General features: G+C 42.6%; 1 protein-coding gene across 2 annotated transcripts; it reads right to left on the reverse strand.

Annotated features, from left to right (window-relative positions):
* Positions 1-1,204: 1,204 nt before the first annotated feature.
* On the reverse strand, positions 1,205-22,984 carry tmem178 (transmembrane protein 178). 2 transcript variants are annotated; one of them, XM_044344417.1, is made up of 4 exons: positions 22,327-22,984; positions 10,903-11,016; positions 8,454-8,591; positions 1,205-1,689 (listed from the first exon to the last, which is right to left on the reverse strand). In XM_044344417.1, exons 1-4 carry the CDS (start codon positions 22,868-22,870, stop codon positions 1,448-1,450), a joined length of 1,038 nt encoding a protein of 345 aa, XP_044200352.1. In that variant the 5' UTR covers positions 22,871-22,984; the 3' UTR covers positions 1,205-1,447. The 2 variants fall into 2 exon arrangements, with proteins under 2 accessions (XP_044200352.1, XP_044200360.1); XM_044344425.1 differs by lacking the exon at positions 22,327-22,984 and adding an exon at positions 11,213-12,323.

Here is a 22,984-nt window from a genome sequence, read left to right on the forward strand (position 1 = left end):
AACTCTGTTCTTAAAGCATCATTTTGTCCTTTTTAAATAAAATACAGTATTTTATTCAGAGAAAGTTCTTGTGTGGCTGCTTGTGTTCAAACATTTATTATTTGAAGCTTTGGATTCTTTTGTAAAAAAAAAACATGTTCATATTTCTTAAAGTAAAATGTCAACAGAAGGATGTTGTTGGTGTGATATTTACACGAGTGATGAGCAACTCAACAGAAGTCACTGTTTTCACCCGTGTGTGTGTGAAATATGTTTACAGGATTCATATCTGCTGTTCCAGACAGTCTGTGAGGAAACATCAGAGCTCAGCATCATATAACACACAACACTGTAAACACTGTAAACACTGTAAACACTGTAAACACTATAAACACTATAAACACTATAAACACCGTCACTCCTCACTGAACACCATCAGATCTCATTTATCTGACGACAGGAAGCGTCTCTCACAATCTGTTGATAAAATGTCTTATTATTATTATTATTATTATTATTATTATTATTGTTGTTGTTGTTATTATTATTATTATCATTTAAGCATCCAGACACTGATGAGGCTGATTATAAACCATCATTCTGTGTTTAGTTAAAAACATCATCTGATGTTTGTTTGACTGGACGCTGCAGGTTTGGATCATCAGGTTCTACTGAGAGTGTGTGTGTGTGTTATTGTGTGTGTGTGTGTTACAGTGTGTGTGTTATTGTGTGTGTGTTATTGTGTGTGTGTTATTGTGTGTGTGTGTTATTGTGTGTGTGTGTGTTACAGTGTGTGTGTGTGTGTTATTGTGTGTGTGTGTGTTATTGTGTGTGAGTGTGTGTGTGTTATTGTGTGTGTGTGTCAGTGTGTGTGTGTGTGTCAGTGTGTGTGTGTGTGTATGTGTGTGTGTGTCAGTGTGTGTGTGTGTGTGTGTCAGTGTGTGTGTGTCAATGTGTGTGTGTGTGTGTGTGTGTGTGTGTGTGTCAGTGTGTGTGTGTGTGTGTCAGTGTGTGTGTGTGTGTGTCAGTGTGTGTGTGTCAGTGTGTGTGTCAGTGTGTGTGTGTGTCAGTGTGTGTGTGTGTGTGTGTGTGTGTGTGTGTGTGTCAGTGTGTGTGTGTCAGTGTGTGTGTCAGTGTGTGTGTGTGTCAGTGTGTGTTTGTGTGTGTCAGTGTGTGTGTGTGTCAGTGTGTGTGTGTCAGTGTGTGTGTCAGTGTGTGTGTGTGTCAGTGTGTGTGTGTTTGTGTGTGTCAGTGTGTGTGTGTGTGTGTGTGTCAGTGTGTGTGTGTGTGTGTGTCACTGAACAGACAGTACATGTATGTCCACATCATAAACAGCTGTAACACTCAGCAGGGGGCGCTGTGGCGCTGTGGCGCTGTGGCGCAGACAGAAGCTGGACTATATAAACCAGGTGCAGCCGCCTGCTTCAACAAACACCGTCCCCCCGTATGATTGACAGCCGGCGGCGGCTCAGACGGAGGACTCGCGGGCGGTTTTGGAGCGCAGAGCGCCGGCCCGGCTCAGGAAGGGAAAGGTGGTGCCGAGGCAGCCGGAGGCCACGGTGAGACCCAGACTGGCCCAGGCGCAGCAGATGGACCAGCCGTAACCGTGATCCACGTCGGCCGGCAGGCCGTAGATGAAGGGGGGGTTCCTGGAGAGGTCATAGGTCACGCTGGCTGCATAGGTGCACAGAGAGATGGTGCAGAAGATCCCTGAACAGACCAGAACAGAACAAGCAGGTCGCAGCTGATCATAAAACTATTGATCTGTAATAGAGATAAAAGCCTCCAATAGTTCCTGCACACAGTCTCTGGTCTCATAATTCAGTCCTTTAGGGACGATATCTCCATGGAGATTAATTTAATCTCCCACTGCAATATTAATGCTCATCACACACACAATAACACACACACACACTGTAACACACACACACACACACACTGTAACACACACACACAATAACACACACACACACTGTAACACACACACACACACTGTAACACACACACACACACTGTAACACACACACACAATAACACACACACACACTGTAACACACACACACACACTGTAACACACGCACACAATAACACACACACACACTGTAACACACACACACACACACACACTGTAACACACACAATAACACACACACACACTGTAACACACACAATAACACACACACAGTAACACACACACTGTAACACACACAATAACACACACAATAACACACACACAAGAACACACACACTGTAACACACACAATAACACACACACTGTAACACACACACTGTAACACACACACACAATAACACACACACACACTGTAACACACACAATAACACACACACTGTAACACACACACAATAACACACACACACACTGTAACACACACAATAACACACACACTGTAACACACACACTGTAACACACACACACAATAACACACACACACACTGTAACACACACAATAACACACACACTGTAACACACACACACAATAACACACACACACACTGTAACACACACAATAACACACACACTGTAACACACACACAATAACACACACACAATAACACACACACAATAACACACACACAATAACACACACACACACAATAACACACACACACAATAACACACACACAATAACACACACACACACAATAACACACACACACACACAATAACACACACACTGTAACACACACACACAATAACACACACACACACAATAACACACACACACACAATAACACACACACTGTAACACACACACACAATAACACACACACACACTGTAACACACACAATAACACACACACTGTAACACACACACAATAACACACACACAATAACACACACACACACAATAACACACACACACAATAACACACACACAATAACACACACACAATAACACACACACTGTAACACACACACACACAATAACACACACACACACAATAACACACACACACACACAATAACACACACACTGTAACACACACACACAATAACACACACACACACAATAACACACACACACACAATAACACACACACTGTAACACACACACACAATAACACACACACACACAATAACACACACACACACTGTAACACACACAATAACACACACACAATAACACACACACACACTGTAACACACACAATAACACACACACAATAACACACACACAATAACACACACACAATAACACACACACAATAACAAACACACACACAATAACACACACACACACTGTAACACACACAATAACACACACACAATAACACACACACAATAACAAACACACACACAATAACACACACACACACTGTAACACACACAATAACACACACACAATAACACACACACACACAACACACACACACACACACACACACAATAACACACACAGTAACACACACACACACACAATAACACACACACACACACACACACACACACACACAATAACACACACAGTAACACACACACACACAATAACACACACACACAATAACACACACAGTAACACACACACACACACACACAAACACACAATAACACACACACACACACACACACACACAATAACAGACACACACTATAACACACACACACACACTGTAACACACACACACACACACACACACAGTAACACACACATACACACACGCACTGTAATACACACACTGTAACACACACACACACACACACACACTGTAACACACACAGTAACACACACGCACAGTAACACACACACACTGTAACACACACACACTGTAACACACACAGTAACACACACACTGTAACACACACACACTGTAACACACACAGTAACACACAATAACACACCCACACACTGTAACACACACACACACACACACACACACACACACACACAGTAACACACACACACACACACACTGTAACACACACACACACTGTAACACACACTGTAACACACACGCACAGTAACACACACACACACACACACACACACACACACACACTGTAACACACACACACACTGTAACACACACAGTAACACACAATAACACACACACACTGTAACACACACTGTAACACACACACACACACGCACGCACAGTAACACAAACACTGTAACACACACACACACACACTCTGTAATACACACACAATGTAATACACACACTGTAACACACACACTGTAACACACACACACACACACACACACACTGTAACACACAGGAACACACACACACACACACACTGTAATACACACACTGTAAAACACAGTAACACACACAGTAACACACAATGACACACACTGTAACACACACACACACACACACACACACACACAGTAACACACACTGTAACACACACACTGTAACACACACACACACACACACACACACACAGTGTAATACACACACTGTAACACACACACTGTAACACACACACACACACACACACACACACACAGTGTAATACACACACTGTAACACACACACTGTAACACACACACACACACACACACACTGTAACACACACACACAATAACACACACACACACTGTAACACACACACACACACTGTAACACACGCACACAATAACACACACACACACACTGTAACACACACACACACACACACACTGTAACACACACAATAACACACACACACACTGTAACACACACAATAACACACACACAGTAACACACACACTGTAACACACACAATAACACACACAATAACACACACACAAGAACACACACACTGTAACACACACAATAACACACACACTGTAACACACACACACAATAACACACACACACACTGTAACACACACAATAACACACACACTGTAACACACACACACAATAACACACACACACACTGTAACACACACAATAACACACACACTGTAACACACACACAATAACACACACACAATAACACACACACACACAATAACACACACACACAATAACACACACACAATAACACACACACAATAACACACACACTGTAACACACACACACACAATAACACACACACACACAATAACACACACACACACACAATAACACACACACACACACAATAACACACACACACACAATAACACACACACTGTAACACACACACACAATAACACACACACACACAATAACACACACACACACTGTAACACACACAATAACACACACACAATAACACACACACACACTGTAACACACACAATAACACACACACAATAACACACACACAATAACACACACACAATAACAAACACACACACAATAACACACACACACACTGTAACACACACAATAACACACACACAATAACACACACACAATAACACACACACAATAACACACACACAATAACAAACACACACACAATAACACACACACACACTGTAACACACACAATAACACACACACAATAACACACACACAATAACACACACACAATAACAAACACACACACAATAACACACACACACACTGTAACACACACAATAACACACACACAATAACACACACACACACAACACACACACACACACACACACACAATAACACACACAGTAACACACACACACACAATAACACACACACACACACACACACACACAATAACACACACAGTAACACACACACACACAATAACACACACACACAATAACACACACAGTAACACACACACACACACACACAAACACACAATAACACACACACACACACACACACACAATAACAGACACACACTGTAACACACACACACACTGTAACACACACACACACACACACACACAGTAACACACACATACACACACGCACTGTAATACACACACTGTAACACACACACACACACACACACACACTGTAACACACACAGTAACACACACGCACAGTAACACACACACACTGTAACACACACACACTGTAACACACACAGTAACACACACACTGTAACACACACACACTGTAACACACACAGTAACACACAATAACACACCCACACACTGTAACACACACACACACACACACACACACACACAGTAACACACACACACACACACACTGTAACACACACACACACTGTAACACACACTGTAACACACACGCACAGTAACACACACACACACACACACACACACACACACACAGTAACACACACACACACTGTAACACACACAGTAACACACAATAACACACACACACTGTAACACACACTGTAACACACACACACACGCACGCACAGTAACACAAACACTGTAACACACACACACACACACACACTCTGTAATACACACACAGTGTAATACACACACTGTAACACACACACTGTAACACACACACACACACACACACACACACTGTAACACACAGGAACACACACACACACACACTGTAATACACACACTGTAACACACACTGTAACACACAGGAACACACACACACACACACTGTAATACACACACTGTAACACACACAGTAACACACAATGACACACACTGTAACACACACTGTAACACACACACACACACACACACACACACACACACACACACAGTAACACACACTGTAACACACACACTGTAACACACACACACACACACACACACACACAGTGTAATACACACACTGTAACACACACACTGTAACACACACACACACACACACACACACACAGTGTAATACACACACTGTAACACACACACTGTAACACACACACACACACTGTAATACACACACACACACAATAACACACACACACACACAGTAACACACACAGTGTAACACACACAGTAACACACAATGACACACACACACACTGCCACACACACACACACACACACACACAGTAACACACACACACACACTGTAACACACACAGTAACACACAATAACACACACATACTGTAACACACACACACACACACACAGTAACACACACACACACACACACACTGTAACACACACACACACACACACACTGTAACACACACACAGTAACACACACTGTAACACACACACAGTAACACACACTGTAACACACACAGTAACACACACTGTAACACACACACAGTAACACACACACAGTAACACACAATAACACACACACACAGTAACACACACACACAGTAACACACACACACGCACAGTAACACACACACTGTAACACACACAGTAACACACAATAACACACACACACTGTAACACACACACACACACACACAGTAACACACACACACGCACAGTAACACACACGCACACACACACTGTAACACACATACTGTAACACACACACACACACACAGTAACACACACACACTGTAACACACACACACACACAGTAACACACACACACTGTAACACACACACACACACACTGTAACACACACACACACACACACAGTAACACACATAGTAACACACACACACACACACACACACACTGTAACACACGCAGTGTAACACACAATAACACACACACACTGTAACACACACACACACACACAGTAACACACACACAGTAACACACACACACAATAACACACACACACAGTAACACACACACACTTTAACACACACACAGTAACACACACATAGTAACACACACAGTAACACACACAGTAACACACACAGTGTAACACACAATAACACACACACACTGTAACACACACACACACACACAGTAACACACACTGTAACACACACACACACACACACAGTAACACACATAGTAACACACACACACACACACACACACTGTAACACACACACACTGTAACACACACAATAACACACACTGTAACACACACACACACACACACACACACACACACACACACAGTAACACACATAGTAACACACACACACACACACACACACACTGTAACACACACTGTAACACACACACTGTAACACACACACAATAACACACACACACAGTAACACACACACAGTAACACACACACACACACAATAACACACACACAGTAACACACACACAGTAACACACACACACTTTAACACACACACAGTAACACACACACACACACTGTAACACACACACACTGTAACACACACACACACTGTAACACACACACACTGTAACACACACTGTAACACACACACAGTAACACACACACACACTTTAACACACACACACAGTAACACACACACAATAACACACACACAGTAACACACACACACACTGTAACACACACACTGTAACACACACACACACACACACACTGTAACACACACACACTGTAACACACACACTGTAACACACACAGTAACACACACACACTGTAACACACACACTGTAACACACACACAGTAACACACACACACTTTAACACACACACAGTAACACACACACTGTAACACACACACACTTTAACACACACACAGTAACATACACACTGTAACACACATACACACTGAGGAGTGTTACCTGCCATGAGGAACAGCAGTCCGGAGACGTGCTGCGTCAGACTTTCCTCCCAGAAGAACCCGACTGACGCCACGATGCTCCCACACAGCAGCACGGCCGCCGCCATGCCGAGGAAGCCCGCTGTGATGCGCCGCAGGTCTGATCACACACACACACACACAGTCAGTACTGACACCGGTAAATGAGGAAAGACAGAGTGTTGCCGTGGTAACCCCCCCCCCCCCCACACACACACACTGTCCCTCCGTACTGTTACATAAAACTGTCATGGCATGTTTCCATGGCAACCGGTGACAAGCAACGAGGAGGCTGCAGACTGACGAGAGCGGAGGAGACTCAGCTTAATATTAATGTTTCTTTGCTTGATCACATTTTATAAATAAAGTTATTCAGTTCTTACATTTTACTGTCACACCAGCAGCTGCTGATCAATACAAAGTTCATATAAATCTGATTTATAATCTATAATTATGTCAGCAGCAGACAGCTCACCTTCAGATTCACTCTGATCAATCAGGCAGAAGACTGTTCATCAATATTATTTATTAATGTTCATTTATATTAACCAGAAAATAACGTCATTACCGTGTGTGTCTCACTGATGCCTGATTTATATCTTTAACCACAAGAATAAACTAAATTAAGTTACTATGTGTGTGTTACTGTGTGTTACTATGTGTGTTACTGTGTGTTACTATGTGTGTTACTGTGTGTTACTATGTGTGTTACTGTGTGTTACTATGTGTGTTACTGTGTGTGTGTTACTATGTGTGGTACTGTGTGTGTGTTACTATGTGTGTGTGTGTTACTGCGTGTGTGTGTGTGTGTGTGTTACTCTGTGTGTGTGTGTTACTACGTGTGTGTGTGTGTGTGTTACTATGTGTGTGTGTGTGTGTGTTACTATGTGTGTGTGTGTTACTATGTGTGTGTGTGTGTGTGTTACTATGTGTGTGTTACTATGTGTGTGTGTTACTCTGTGTGTGTGTGTGTTACTACGTGTGTGTGTGTGTTACTATGTGTGTGTGTGTGTGTTACTCTGTGTGTGTGTGTGTTACTATGTGTGTGTGTGTGTTACTACGTGTGTGTGTGTGTGTGTGTGTGTGTTACTATGTGTGTGTGTGTGTGTGTTACTATGTGTGTGTGCGTGTGTTACTGTGTGTGTGTGTGTGTTACTGTGTGTGTGTGTTACTCTGTGTGTGTGTGTGTGTTACTATGTGTGTGTTACTATGTGTGTGTGTTACTCTGTGTGTGTGTGTGTTACTACGTGTGTGTGTGTGTTACTCTGTGTGTGTGTGTGTGTTACTCTGTGTGTGTGTGTGTTACTATGTGTGTGTGTGTGTGTTACTACGTGTGTGTGTGTGTGTGTGTGTGTGTTACTATGTGTGTGTGTGTGTGTGTGTGTTACTATGTGTGTGTGCGTGTGTTACTGTGTGTGTGTGTGTTACTCTGTGTGTGTGTGTGTGTTACTACGTATGTGTGTGTGTGTTACTCTGTGTGTGTGTTACTACGTGTGTGTGTGTTACTCTGTGTGTGTGTGTTACTATGTGTGTGTGTGTTACTCTGTGTGTGTGTGTTACTATGTGTGTGTGTGTGTGTTACTACGTATGTGTGTGTGTGTTACTCTGTGTGTGTGTGTGTTACTACATGTGTGTGTGTGTGTTACTACGTATGTGTGTGTGTGTTACTATGTGTGTGTGTGTTACTCTGTGTGTGTGTGTGTGTTACTACGTATGTGTGTGTGTGTTACTCTGTGTGTGTGTGTTACTACGTATGTGTGTGTGTGTGTGTTACTACGTATGTGTATGTGTGTGTGTGTGTTACTACGTATGTGTGTGTGTTACTCTGTGTGTGTGTGTTACTACGTGTGTGTGTGTTACTCTGTGTGTGTGTTACTACGTATGTGTGTGTGTGTGTGTTACTACGTATGTGTGTGTGTGTTACTATGTGTGTGTGTTACTATGTGTGTGTGTGTTACTCTGTGTGTGTGTGTTACTACGTGTGTGTGTGTTACTCTGTGTGTGTGTGTGTGTTACTACGTATGTGTGTGTGTGTTACTCTGTGTGTGTGTATTACTATGTGTGTGTGTGTTACTATGTGTGTGTGTTACTACGTATGTGTGTGTGTGTTACTCTGTGTGTGTATTACTATGTGTGTGTGTGTTACTATGTGTGTGTGTTACTACGTATGTGTGTGTGTGTTACTCTGTGTGTGTGTATTACTATGTGTGTGTGTGTTACTATGTGTGTGTGTGTGTTACTCTGTGTGTGTGTGTGTGTGTGTGTGTTACTCTGTGTGTGTGTGTGTGTTACTCTGTGTGTGTGTGTGTTACTACGTGTGTGTGTGTGTGTGTGTGTGTTACTCTGTGTGTGTGTGTGTGTGTGTGTTACTCTGTGTGTGTGTGTGTTACTACGTGTGTGTGTGTGTGTGTGTGTGTGTGTGTGTTACTCACGCAGCAGATGCCACTCGTCCTGTTGGATAGTCCTGGTCAGGTTCAGAGGGATGTTCCGCAGCCTGATTGGCTGAGAGAAGTGATACTTCACAGCCGTGCAGCGGTCTGCGATACCTGCAGGGACGACACAGGTGATTACTCAGGTGAAGACACCCGACCATGTGACCTGATATACAACCCAACCTGAGCAACACGAGTCCAGAGAAACGTGTTTAAAGGGTCATTCCACTAATTCTCCACATGATGTCATAGTGATGTCATCAGACACGGTTACAAACTGGAGATGTATTTAAAAGATGTGGCTGTTTACCTGAAGTGAGGCTGAAATGAAAGGCTCTATCCAGGTGCATTATGGGAATGTAGGATCCAGTGTTTTGGACCTCTGCCACTCAGACTCTGTTTTTAATGCATCTCTCACACATCCAGCTTAATGGAAGAGACACTGAGTCACTGGGGGACTGATTTAATCTACACACAGCTCATTTCACTCTGTTCTGCTGTGACAATGAAACATCACAGCACCAACTCTCCTCAGCAAACATCAGGTCAGACAGAACATATGAATCTAACAGTCACCACGTCAGGATATATAAACATCTTGTGGAGATCCATGTGTTTGAAACATCCACCACACCCACAGACAGATTACATTTAATCCTGTTTAGATCAGAAAATATTCTTGTTTTAGAATAAAACTAGATGTAAAGATGATTTAAAGGGCTTATGGTGTTTGTATCATCCTAAGTATCGCGTCTGCATTTTCTTTTCTCAGTATTTGTTGTTGTTCAGCCTCCCACAGGGATCGATTCATCTAATCTAATCTGCGCTCAGACTCCAGTCTAATGCAGTGTAATGATATGTAAAATAATGTAACGTAATGTGATTTAGAGTGAAGTAATCTGATGTGTGGTCTGAGTGTTGTCGGGGTCCAGCTCCTCTGTGTTCACTGTCAGTTTGACCTCCAGGTTTCAGCTGGCAGACCGCCAGAGACTGCAGAGACACAAACTGCACACGTCATGATGACCAACAAGACTTTAATCCCAGTCAGAGGTTTTACTGTTTCTGCTCAGCTGTTAGTCTGCTGCCTGCAGCTCAGGATCTGCTGCTGTAAACCAGTCAGAAACCTGCCTGATACAGTCTGAGACCAGTCTGAAATCAGTCTGACGCATGTCTAAAAACCAGTCTGAAACCAGCCTAATACCAGTCTGAAACCAGCCTAATACCAGTCTCAGACCAGTCTGAAATCAGTTTGACACATGTCTAAAAACCAGTCTGAAACCTGCCTGATACCAGTCTGAGACCAGTCTGAAATCAGTCTGACGCATGTCTAAAAACCAGTCTGAAACCAGCCTAATACCAGTCTCAGACCAGTCTGAAATGAGTTTGACACATGTCTAAAAACCAGTCTGAAACCTGCCTGATACCAGTCTGAGACCAGTCTGAAATCAGTCTGAAATGAGTTTGACACATGTCTAAAAACCAGTCTGAAACCTGCCTGATACCAGTCTGAGACCAGTCTGAAATCAGTCTGACGCATGTCTAAAAACCAGTCTGAAACCAGCCTAATACCAGTCTGAAACCAGCCTAATACCAGTCTCAGACCAGTCTGAAATCAGTTTGACACGTCTAAAAACCAGTCTGAAACCTGCCTGATACCAGTCTGAGACCAGTCTGAAATCAGTTTGACACATGTCTAAAAACCAGTCTGAAACCAGCCTAATACCAGTCTGAAATCAGTCTGACACATGTCTAAAAACCAGTCTGAAACCAGCCTGATACCATTTAAAGCCTGTTGAGTCCTTTAAGGCCTGTTGAGTCCTTTAAGGCCCATTGAGTCCTTTCAGGCCCGTTGAGTCATTTAAAGCTCGTTGAGTCCTTTAAAGCCTGTTGAGTCCTTTAAAGGCTGTTGAGTCCTTTAAAGCTTGTTGAGTCCTTTAAGGCCTGTTGAGTCCTTTAAGGCTCGTTGAGTCCTTTAAAGCCCGTTGAGTCCTTTAAGGCCCGTTGAGTCCTTTAAAGCTCATTAAGTCCTTTAAAGCCCGTTGAGTCCTTTAAGGCCCGTTGAGTCCTTTAAAGCTCATTGAGTCCCTTAAGGCTTGAGTCCTTTAAGGCCCGTTGAGTCCTTTAAGGCTTGAGTACTTTAAGGCCCATTGAGTATTTAAGGCCCGTTGAGTCCTTTAAGGCTTGTTGAGTCCTTTAAAGCCCGTTGAGTCCTTTAAGGCCCGTTCAGTCCTTTAAGGCTTGTTGAGTCCTTTAAAGCCCGTTGAGTCCTTTAAGGCCCGTTGAGTCCTTTAAGGCCCGTTGAGTCCTTTAAGGCTTGAGTCCTTTAAGGCCCATTGAGTCCTTTAAGGCCCGTTGAGTCCTTTAAGGCCCGTTGAGTCCTTTAAGGCTTGAGTCCTTTCAGGCCCGTTGAGTCCTTTATGGCCCGTTGAGTCATTTAAAGCTTGTTGAGTCCTTTAAGGCCTGTTGAGTAATTTAAAGTTCGCGGAGTCCTTTAAGGCCCGTTGAGTCCTTTAAGGCTTGAGTCCTTTAAGGCCCGTTGAGTCCTTTAAAGCCTGTTGAGTCCTTTAAAGCCTGTTGAGTCCTTTAAGGCCCGTTGAGTCATTTAAAGTTCGCTGAGTCCTTTAAGGCTTGAGTCCTTTAAGGCCCATTGAGTCCTTTAAAGCCTGTTGAGTCCTTTAAAGCCTGTTGAGTCCTTTAAGGCCCGTTGAGTCCTTTAAGGCTTGAGTCCTTTAAGGTCCGTTGAGTCCTTTAAGGTCCGTTGAGTCCTTCAAGGCCCGTTGAGTCATTTAAAGTTTGCTGAGTCATTTAAGGCCCGTTGAGTCCTTTAAGGCCCGTTGAGTCATTTAAAGCTTGTTGAGTCCTTTAAGGTCCGTTGAGTCCTTTAAGGCCCGTTGAGTCATTTAAAGCTTGTTGAGTCCTTTAAGGCCTGTTGAGTAATTTAAAGTTCGCGGAGTCCTTTAAGGCCCGTTGAGTCCTTTAAGGCTTGAGTACTTTAAGGCCCATTGAGTCCTTTAAGGCCCGTTGAGTCCTTTAAAGCCTGTTGAGTCCTTTAAAGCCTGTTGAGTCCTTTAAGGCCCGTTGAGTCATTTAAAGTTTGCTGAGTCCTTTAAGGCTTGAGTCCTTTAAGGCCCATTGAGTCCTTTAAAGCCTGTTGAGTCCTTTAAAGCCTGTTGAGTCCTTTAAGGCCCGTTGAGTCCTTTAAGGCTTGAGTCCTTTAAGGTCCGTTGAGTCCTTTAAGGTCCGTTGAGTCCTTCAAGGCCCGTTGAGTCATTTAAAGTTCGCTGAGTCATTTAAGGCCCGTTGAGTCCTTTAAGGCTTGAGTCCTTTAAGGTCCGTTGAGTCCTTTAAGGCCCGTTGAGTCATTTAAAGCTTGTTGAGTCCTTTAAAGCCTGTTGAGTCCTTTAAGGCTCGTTGAGTCCTTTAAAGCCTGTTGAGTCCTTTAAGGCCCATTGAGTCATTTAAAGCTCGTTCAGTCCTTTAAAGCTGGTTGAGTCCTTTAAAGCTTGTTGATTCTTTTGAGGCCCATTGAGTCCTTTAACGCCCGTTGAGTCCTTTAAAGCCTGTTGAGTCCTTTAAGGCCCATTGAGTCATTTAAAGCTTGTTGAGTCCTTTAACGCCCGTTGAGTCCTTTAAAGCCGGTTGAGTCCTTTAAGGCCCATTGAGTCATTTAAAGCCCCTTGAGTCCTTTAAGGCCCATTGAGTCATTTAAAGCTTGTTGAGTCCTTTAACGCCCGTTGAGTCCTTTAAAGCTCGTTGAGTCCTTTAAGGCCCATTGAGTCATTTAAAGCCCCTTGAGTCCTTTAAGGCCCGTTGAGTCATTTAAAGCCTGTTGAGTCCTTTAAAGCCGGTTGAGTCCTTTAAAGCTCGTTGAGTCCCTTAAGGCTTGAGTCCTTTAAGGCCAGTTGAGTCCTTTAAGGCTTGAGTTCTTTAAGGCTCGTTGAGTCCTTTAAAGCTTGTTGAGTCCTTTAAGGCCCGTTGAGTCCTTTAAGGCTTGAGTACTTTAAGGCCCGTTGAGTCCTTTAAGGCTTGAGTCCTTTAAGGGCCGTTGAGTCATTTAAAGCTTGTTGAGTCCTTTAAGGCCAGTTGAGTCCTTTAAGGCTTGAGTCCTTTAAGGGCCGTTGAGTCATTTAAAGCTTGTTGAGTCCTTTAAGGCCCTTTGAGTCCTTTAAGGGCCGTTGAGTCATTTAAAGCTTGTTGAGTCCTTTAAGGCCCTTTGAGTCCTTTAAGGCCCATTGAGTCCTTTAAAGCCGGTTGAGTCCTTTAAGGCCCGTTGAGTCCTTTAAAGCTCGTTGAGTCCTTATGGCTTGAGTCCTTTAAGGTCCATAGAGTCCTTTAAAGCTTGTTGAGTCCTTTAAGGCTTGAGTTCTTTACGGCCCGTTGAGTCCTTTAAGGCTTGAGTCCTTTAAAGCCGTTGAGTCCTTTAAAGCCTGTTGAGTCCTTTAAACCCCGTTGAGTCCTTTAAGGCCTGTTGAGTCCTTTAAGGCCCGTTGAGTCCTTTAAGGCCCGTTGAGTCATTTAAAGTTCGCTGAGTCCTTTAAGGCCTGTTGAGTCCTTAAAGGCCTGTTGAGTCCTTTAAATCCCGTTGAGTCCTTTAAGGCCTGTTGAGTCCTTTAAGGCCCGTTGAGTCCTTTAAAGCCTGTTGAGTCCTTTAAAGCCCGTTGAGTCCTTTAAGGCCCATTGAGTCCTTTAAAGCCTGTTGAGTCCTTTAAGGCTTGAGTCCTTTAAGGCCCCTTGAGTCCTTTAAAGCCTGTTGAGTCCTTTAAAGCCTGTTGAGTCCTTTAAAGCTCGTTGAGTCCTTTAAGGCCCATTGAGTCCTTTAAAGCCTGTTGAGTCCTTTAAAGCCTGTTGAGTCCTTTAAGGCCCATTGAGTCCTTTAAAGCCTGTTGAGTCCTTTAAGGTCCATTGAGTCCTTTAAAGCCCGTTGAGTCCTTTAAAGCCCGTTGAGTCCTTTAAGGCCCGTTGAGTCCTTTAAGGCCCGTTGAGTCCAACCAAGAAGAGACCCCCTCTTGTCATCTCCCACACCGTGACTTAAACCACATTGTTTAATGTCCTAAACTGTTCTGCTGTCCTGTTCTAATGTCTGTATTAGAGGTGGTGGATTTTTAAAGGCTAATATAATAGGCCTAACAATAATTTGAAGCAGGACAAAGCTAATAGCTGATTAATCGGTTGATATAACCTGCTCCCCTCCCCGCAAAAAAAAGAAATGACACTGTATTATAAACTGGATAACTTGAACTGAACATCTAAGTCAAAGTAATTAATACTTACAACCTGCTCATCCCCCCAAAGTCAGGGCGAAGCCGCTAACCAGCTGTAGGGATGGTACGTTAGGATTTTATCTTGTTGGCCCAGTTCTTTATCAATACTCTTACCGGTTCTTTTTCATTACTAAAGAATTGTTGTTTTTTTAAATTATCCTTTTTTTAAAACAATAAATATGATAGAATAAAAAAAGGAGTAATATCTCACTGGAAACAAATCTGTAATGTCAGTAAAATAAGTAACATTCCTGACATCAAAATACTGTGTGAAGTTTAGAAAGAATGAAGAACACAGACACAGTAGCGTAGGCAGAAATCACAGTGTGGTGGGCACAGAGAAAATCAGGTGGGCCAAGCTGTCCAACACCAATCATCTTCTGAAAAGCATATGTTAACCAAAATAGGCTGTTACAGGTATCTATCTATCTATCTATCTATCTATCTATCTATCTATAAAAAAAATAAAAATCTCCCTCACACCCCCCTCCCATGGAGGGGGGGGTGTCTCTACCAGAGTTCTGGGAGTTTGAGGGATCTGCGCAGTATCTTAGCTGTTCCTAGGACTGCGCTCGTCTGAACAGAGACCTCAGATGTACCCAGAATCTGCTGGAGCCACTCTCCCAGTTTGTGGGTAACAGCCCCCAGTGCTCCCATTACCACTGGAACCACTGTTGCCTTTACTCCCCACATCCTTTCTAGCTCCTCTTTCAGCCCTTGGATATTTTTCGATCTTCTCGTGTTCCTTCTTCTTGATGTTGCTGTCGCTTGGGATTGCTACGTCTATCACCACTGCACCATCTGCTTGAATGCACCCCAGTTTAATCATACAAGCCTTATACATCATCACAGATCATATTACAGGCACCAAGACCAACATTAAAAGCATCACATAGCCTGATACAGCGGCCACATATTCACACACACACACATACACACACACACACACACAGAGTCATAACATAACCCTAAACTAACTTTAACTTTAAGCTAAGTCTTCATCTAAAATTAATGATTTTACATTAAGGGAACTTGCTTTTTGTCCCCATAAGGGAGGTGAGTCCCCACAACATTAGGAATACCTTGTACACACACAGACACACACAGACACACACAAACACACACACACACATATACACAGCTGACATATGCAACAGCATCATTAATCAAGCGTATGGATAGAGGTAAACTGGCGCCAACATGCTGAGTAATGTCCAAAATTACCTGAATATAGTCACAGTGGCCACATAATATAACATGTGTATAGGGCCCCCACAACCACTAGGGGGCCCCGTTGTGCCAACAGTTTTTTTTTTCTCAAATGTAAACTGACACTTTTGGTAACCAAGTGTCCTTGTGTTGATCTAAAATACATACCTTATTTAAGCTCACAATGGCTAAAATAAAATGTATGTATAGATCAAAAAGCAGTTTTCATTCTGAGAGCCCTTATCAGCAAACCAATTTCAAAGTCATCATCAGATTCTCACATACGGACATACTGACGTTGATGGCTGAGTCGGTAGAGTCAGTCTGACAGTCTGAAGGTGAGATTGCTAAATCAAGGACAACGTTTAGACAGATATTTTATGCACTGTTTTATGTTTACTCTTGTTAATTTATTCAAAACGTGTTTTATTAAAATCATTTTATTGGTTCATTATTTATAGTTCGCACGTGTTTTGAGTTTGACAAATTTGATTGTTAACAATAGGGATGCATGATATTGGATTTTTTGCCGATATCCGATATGCCGATATTTCCAACTCATTGTGGCCGATTGCTGATGCCGATATTGATATATGCGCATATTTTTTTCCAGCTGGCTGAGGAGACTATTATGCATGCAAGCATAGATTGTACTAAGTATGATCAAGAAAGACAATATATGAAGGAAGAATTTAGGAAGACCGGAGTTCAGGAGCTCAGCATTAAAACTTAAATGAACCTGCCAAGTGGGTGCAGCAGTAGAGTTTTCATTGAGTTTATTAGACAAACAGGATTAATGTGTAGGATTTAATCTCTGGTCCACACTCCGGACCAGAAGGTGGCGGTAATGCACCTAATACGCTGGTTGACAACCGCCGTTATAAACCAAAAAGAAGAAGATTTTTTTCCCCCAGAGTGGTACATCCTGTCAGCCGAGGGGTTTCCTATCTGTGCAGCCGAACATTACAGCTCCTCCACGGACTGTTTCACCCTGACGGTCCCGGTGTTTCCTCCGCAGGCTCCACTTCACTCAGCTGCCTGTCAGACCCGCTGCTTCTTCCCACTTTAACCTGTGTAACAAACCGCTAACGCTCCGCTAGCTGCAGCATAACCGGAGGGAAGGACAGCCAGCTAGCCTTCCAGCTAACGTTTGAAGAATTGAATTTAAAATCCTTCTCCTCACATACAAAGCCCTTAACGGTCAGGCACCATTATTTCTTAAAGAGCTCATAGTACCCTATTTCCCCACTAGAACACTGCGCTCCCAGTATGCAGGCTTACTGGTGGTTCCTACAGTCACCAAAAGTAGAATGGGAGGCAGAGCCTTCAGCTATGAGGCTCCTCTCTTGTGGAACCATCTTCCAGATTCAGTCCAGGGGACAGACATCCTCTCTATGTTTAAGAGTAGGCTTAAAACTTTCCTTTTTGATAAAGCTTATAGTTAGGGCCGACCAGGCTCACCTTGGATCAGCCCTTAGTTATGCTGCTATAGGCCTAGACTGCTGGGGGACTTCCATTGATGCACTGAGCTCCTCTCTCCTCTTCTCCATCTGTATGTATTCTTTTACCATTAATGCTTGTTACTAACTTGACTTCTTCCCCGGAGTTCTTTGTGCTATCTCATCCGCAGGAAACCCCATAAACTATGCTGACGTGTTAACGTCCTTCTTCTGTCCTTCTCCAGCTGTTACTGTTTGTTGCTGCAAGTCATATATCTATTGTTGTTGTTGTTGTAGCTGTTGCTGTTCTGCTTCTCTGTGCTCCCCCCCTCAACCCCCACCCCCACCCTCTTCTCTCTCTCTCAACCAAACCGGTCAAGGCAGATGGCTGCCTACCTAGAGCCGGGTTCTGCTTGATGTTTCTTCCTGTTAAAGGGGAGTTTTTCCTTACCGCTGTCGCCAAGTGCTGCTCATGAGGGAATTGTTGGGTCTCTCTCTGTGTAAATTAAAGAGTTCGGTCTAGATCTGCTCCATGTGAAAAATGCCCTGGGATGACTTCTGTTGTGATTTGGCGCAATATAAATAAAATTGAATTGAACTGAACTGAATTATATGTATATGTATATGCAGTCTATAAGCAGTGACAGTGTATATGTATATGCAGTCTATAAGCAGTGACAGTGTATATGTATATGCAGTCTATAAGCAGTGACAGTGTATATGTATATGCAGAGTATATAAGCAGTGACAGTGTATATGTATATGCAGTATATAAGCAGTGACAGTGTATATGTATATGCAGTATATAAGCAGTGACAGTGTATATGTATATGCAGTCTATAAGCAGTGACAGTGTATATGTATTTGCAGTCTATAAGCAGTGACAGTGTACATGTATATGCAGTCTATAAGCAGTTACAGTGTATATGTATATGCAGTATATAAGCAGTGACAGTGTATATGTATATGCAGTCTATAAGCAGTGACAGTGTATATGTATATGCAGTCTATAAGCAGTGACAGTGTATATGCAGTCTATAAGCAGTTACAGTGTATATGTATATGCAGTCTATAAGCAGTGACAGTGTATATGTATATGCAGTCTATAAGCAGTGACAGTGTATATGCAGTCTATAAGCAGTGACAGTGTATATGTATATGCAGTATATAAGCAGTGACAGTGTATATGTATTTGCAGTCTATAAGCAGTGACAGTGTATATGTATACGCAGTCTATATGCAGTTACAGTGTATATGCAGTATATAAGCAGTTACAGTGTATATGCAGTATATAAGCAGTTACAGTGTGTATGTATATGCAGTCTATAAGCAGTGACAGTGTATATGTATATGCAGTATGTAAGCAGTGACAGTGTATATGTATATGCAGTCTATAAGCAGTGACAGTGTATATGTATATGCAGTATGTAAGCAGTTACAGTGTATATGTATATGCAGTCTATAAGCAGTTACAGTGTATATGTATATGCAGTCTATAAGCAGTTACAGTGTATATGTATATGTATATACAGTATATAAGCAGTTACAGTGTATATGTATATGCAGTCTATAAGCAGTGACAGTGTATATGTATATGCAGTATGTAAGCAGTGACAGTGTATATGTATATTCAGTAAATAAGCAGTGACAGTGTATATGTATATGCAGTATATAAGCAGTGACAGTGTATATGTATATGCAGTATATAAGCAGTGACAGTGTATATGTATATGCAGTATATAAGCAGTGACAGTGTATATGTATATGCAGTATATAAGCAGTGACAGTGTATATGTATATGCAGTCTATAAGCAGTGACAGTGTATATGTATATGCAGTATATAAGCAGTGACAGTGTATATGTATATGCAGTCTATAAGCAGTGACAGTGTATATGTATTTGAAGTCTATAAGCAGTGACAGTGTACATGTATATGCAGTCTATAAGCAGTGACAGTGTATATGTATATGCAGTATATAAGCAGTGACAGTGTATATGTATTTGAAGTCTATAAGCAGTGACAATGTACATGTTTATGCAGTCTATAAGCAGTTACAGTGTATATGTATATGCAGTATATAAGCAGTGACAGTGTATATGTATATGCAGTCTATAAGCAGTGACAGTGTATATGTATATGCAGTATATAAGCAGTGACAGTGTATATGTATTTGCAGTCTATAAGCAGTGACAGTGTATATGTATATGCAGTCTATAAGCAGTGACAGTGTATATGCAGTGTATAAGCAGTTACAGTGTATATGTATATGCAGTATGTAAGCAGTGACAGTGTATATGTATATGCAGTCTATAAGCAGTTACAGTATATATGTATATGCAGTCTATAAGCAGTGACAGTGTATATGTATATGCAGTCTATAAGCAGTGACAGTGTATATGTATATGCAGTCTATAAGCAGTGACAGTGTATATGTATATGCAGTATATAAGCAGTGACAGTGTATATGTATATGCAGTGTATAAGCAGTGACAGTGTACATGTATATGCAGTATATAAGCAGTGACAGTGTATATGTATATGCAGTCTATAAGCAGTGACAGTGTATATGTATATGCAGTATATAAGCAGTTACAGTGTATATGTATATGCAGTCTATAAGCAGTGACAATGTATATGCAGTAAATAAGCAGTGACAGTGTATATGTATATGCAGTCTATAAGCAGTTACAGTGTATATGTATATGCAGTATGTAAGCAGTGACAGTGTACATGTATATGCAGTATATAAGCAGTGACAGTGTATATGTATATGCAGTATATAAGCAGTGACAGTGTATATGTATATGCAGTATATAAGCAGTTACAGTGTATATGTATATGCAGTATATAAGCAGTGACAGTGTATATGTATATGTATATACAGTAAATAAGCAGTGACAGTGTATATGTATATGCAGTAAATAAGCAGTGACAGTGTATATGTATATGCAGTATATAAGCAGTGACAGTGTATATGTATATGCAGTCTATAAGCAGTGACAGTGTATATGTATATGCAGTCTATAAGCAGTGACAGTGTATATGTATATGCAGTCTATAAGCAGTGACAGTGTACATGTATATGCAGTCTATAAGCAGTGACAGTGTATATGTATATGCAGTAAATAAGCAGTGACAGTGTATATGTATATGCAGTCTATAAGCAGTGACAGTGTACATGTATATGCAGTCTATAAGCAGTGACAGTGTATATGTATATGCAGTATATAAGCAGTGACAGTGTATATGTATATGCAGTATATAAGCAGTGACAGTGTATATGTATATGCAGTATATAAGCAGTTACAGTGTATATGTATATGCAGTCTATAAGCAGTGACAGTGTACATGTATATGCAGTATATAAGCAGTGACAGTGTATATGTATATACAGTATATAAGCAGTGACAGTGTATATGTATATGCAGTATATAAGCAGTGACAGTGTATATGTATATGCAGTATATAAGCAGTGACAGTGTACATGTATATGCAGTAAATAAGCAGTCTGACCCCGGTCTATGAGCTTGTCGATGTCCGGGTCCAGGCCCTGGAAGTAGCACTTTCTCCACAGACCAGAGTGAGTGGAGAACAGCGGCCTGCCGCACTCGGTCTCCAGGATGCCCATCCCCAGGATGGCCCGCCAGTTCTCCAGCAGCTCCTCCTCTCTGCTGCCCACATGCACGGGCTTCATCAGCGCCACGTCCCGCTGCCGAGCCCCGCCGCTGCCGGTATCCACCAGCGGCAGGTGGTAGATGGGCATCTCCCGGTTCTTCTGGTCGTTGGAGTCGGATCCGTGCCGGTCGCAGTTCTCCTTGTGCCGGCGGGTGTCGGTCTCGTACCAGTGGTCGGTGGAGATGGCGGAGACCAGCAGCAGCAGGGACAGCACGCTGAGCGCGAGGCTCACCGCGGACACCGTCACCGTCACCGGCCTGGCTCTCTCCATGGCTGGGACATGGACCGTGCTGCCCCCGGCCCCGGTCCCGGAGCAGGTCCTGGAGCAGGTCCCGGTGCTGGTCTTCCGTCGGTTCCCGCCGCGATTTCCGTTAGAGGGCATCTTCTGCGGCCATCCTCGCGCCCGTCAGCCGTTCCCCGTTTGTCCTCGAGAGCTCGTTGTCATGCCGACTGACGGACTGTCCGCTGCGTCAAGGTGACGGCAGGAAACACGCAG

Source organism: Thunnus albacares, chromosome 3, assembly GCF_914725855.1.
Source record: "Thunnus albacares chromosome 3, fThuAlb1.1, whole genome shotgun sequence".
Classification (NCBI taxonomy): Eukaryota; Metazoa; Chordata; class Actinopteri; order Scombriformes; family Scombridae; genus Thunnus; species Thunnus albacares.

Bases quoted from the DNA above. Each gene is read 5' to 3' on its own strand.
- tmem178 (XM_044344417.1), bottom strand. From the start codon at position 22,870: ATGCCCTCTAACGGAAATCGCGGCGGGAACCGACGGAAGACCAGCACC. The intron at 11,017-22,326 runs GTCAGACTGCTT...TCGTCCCTGCAG, and splicing joins CGACAAGCTCATAGACCGGG to GTATCGCAGACCGCTGCACG. The intron at 8,592-10,902 runs GTGAGTAACACA...GTGTGTGATCAG, and splicing joins GGACGAGTGGCATCTGCTGC to ACCTGCGGCGCATCACAGCG.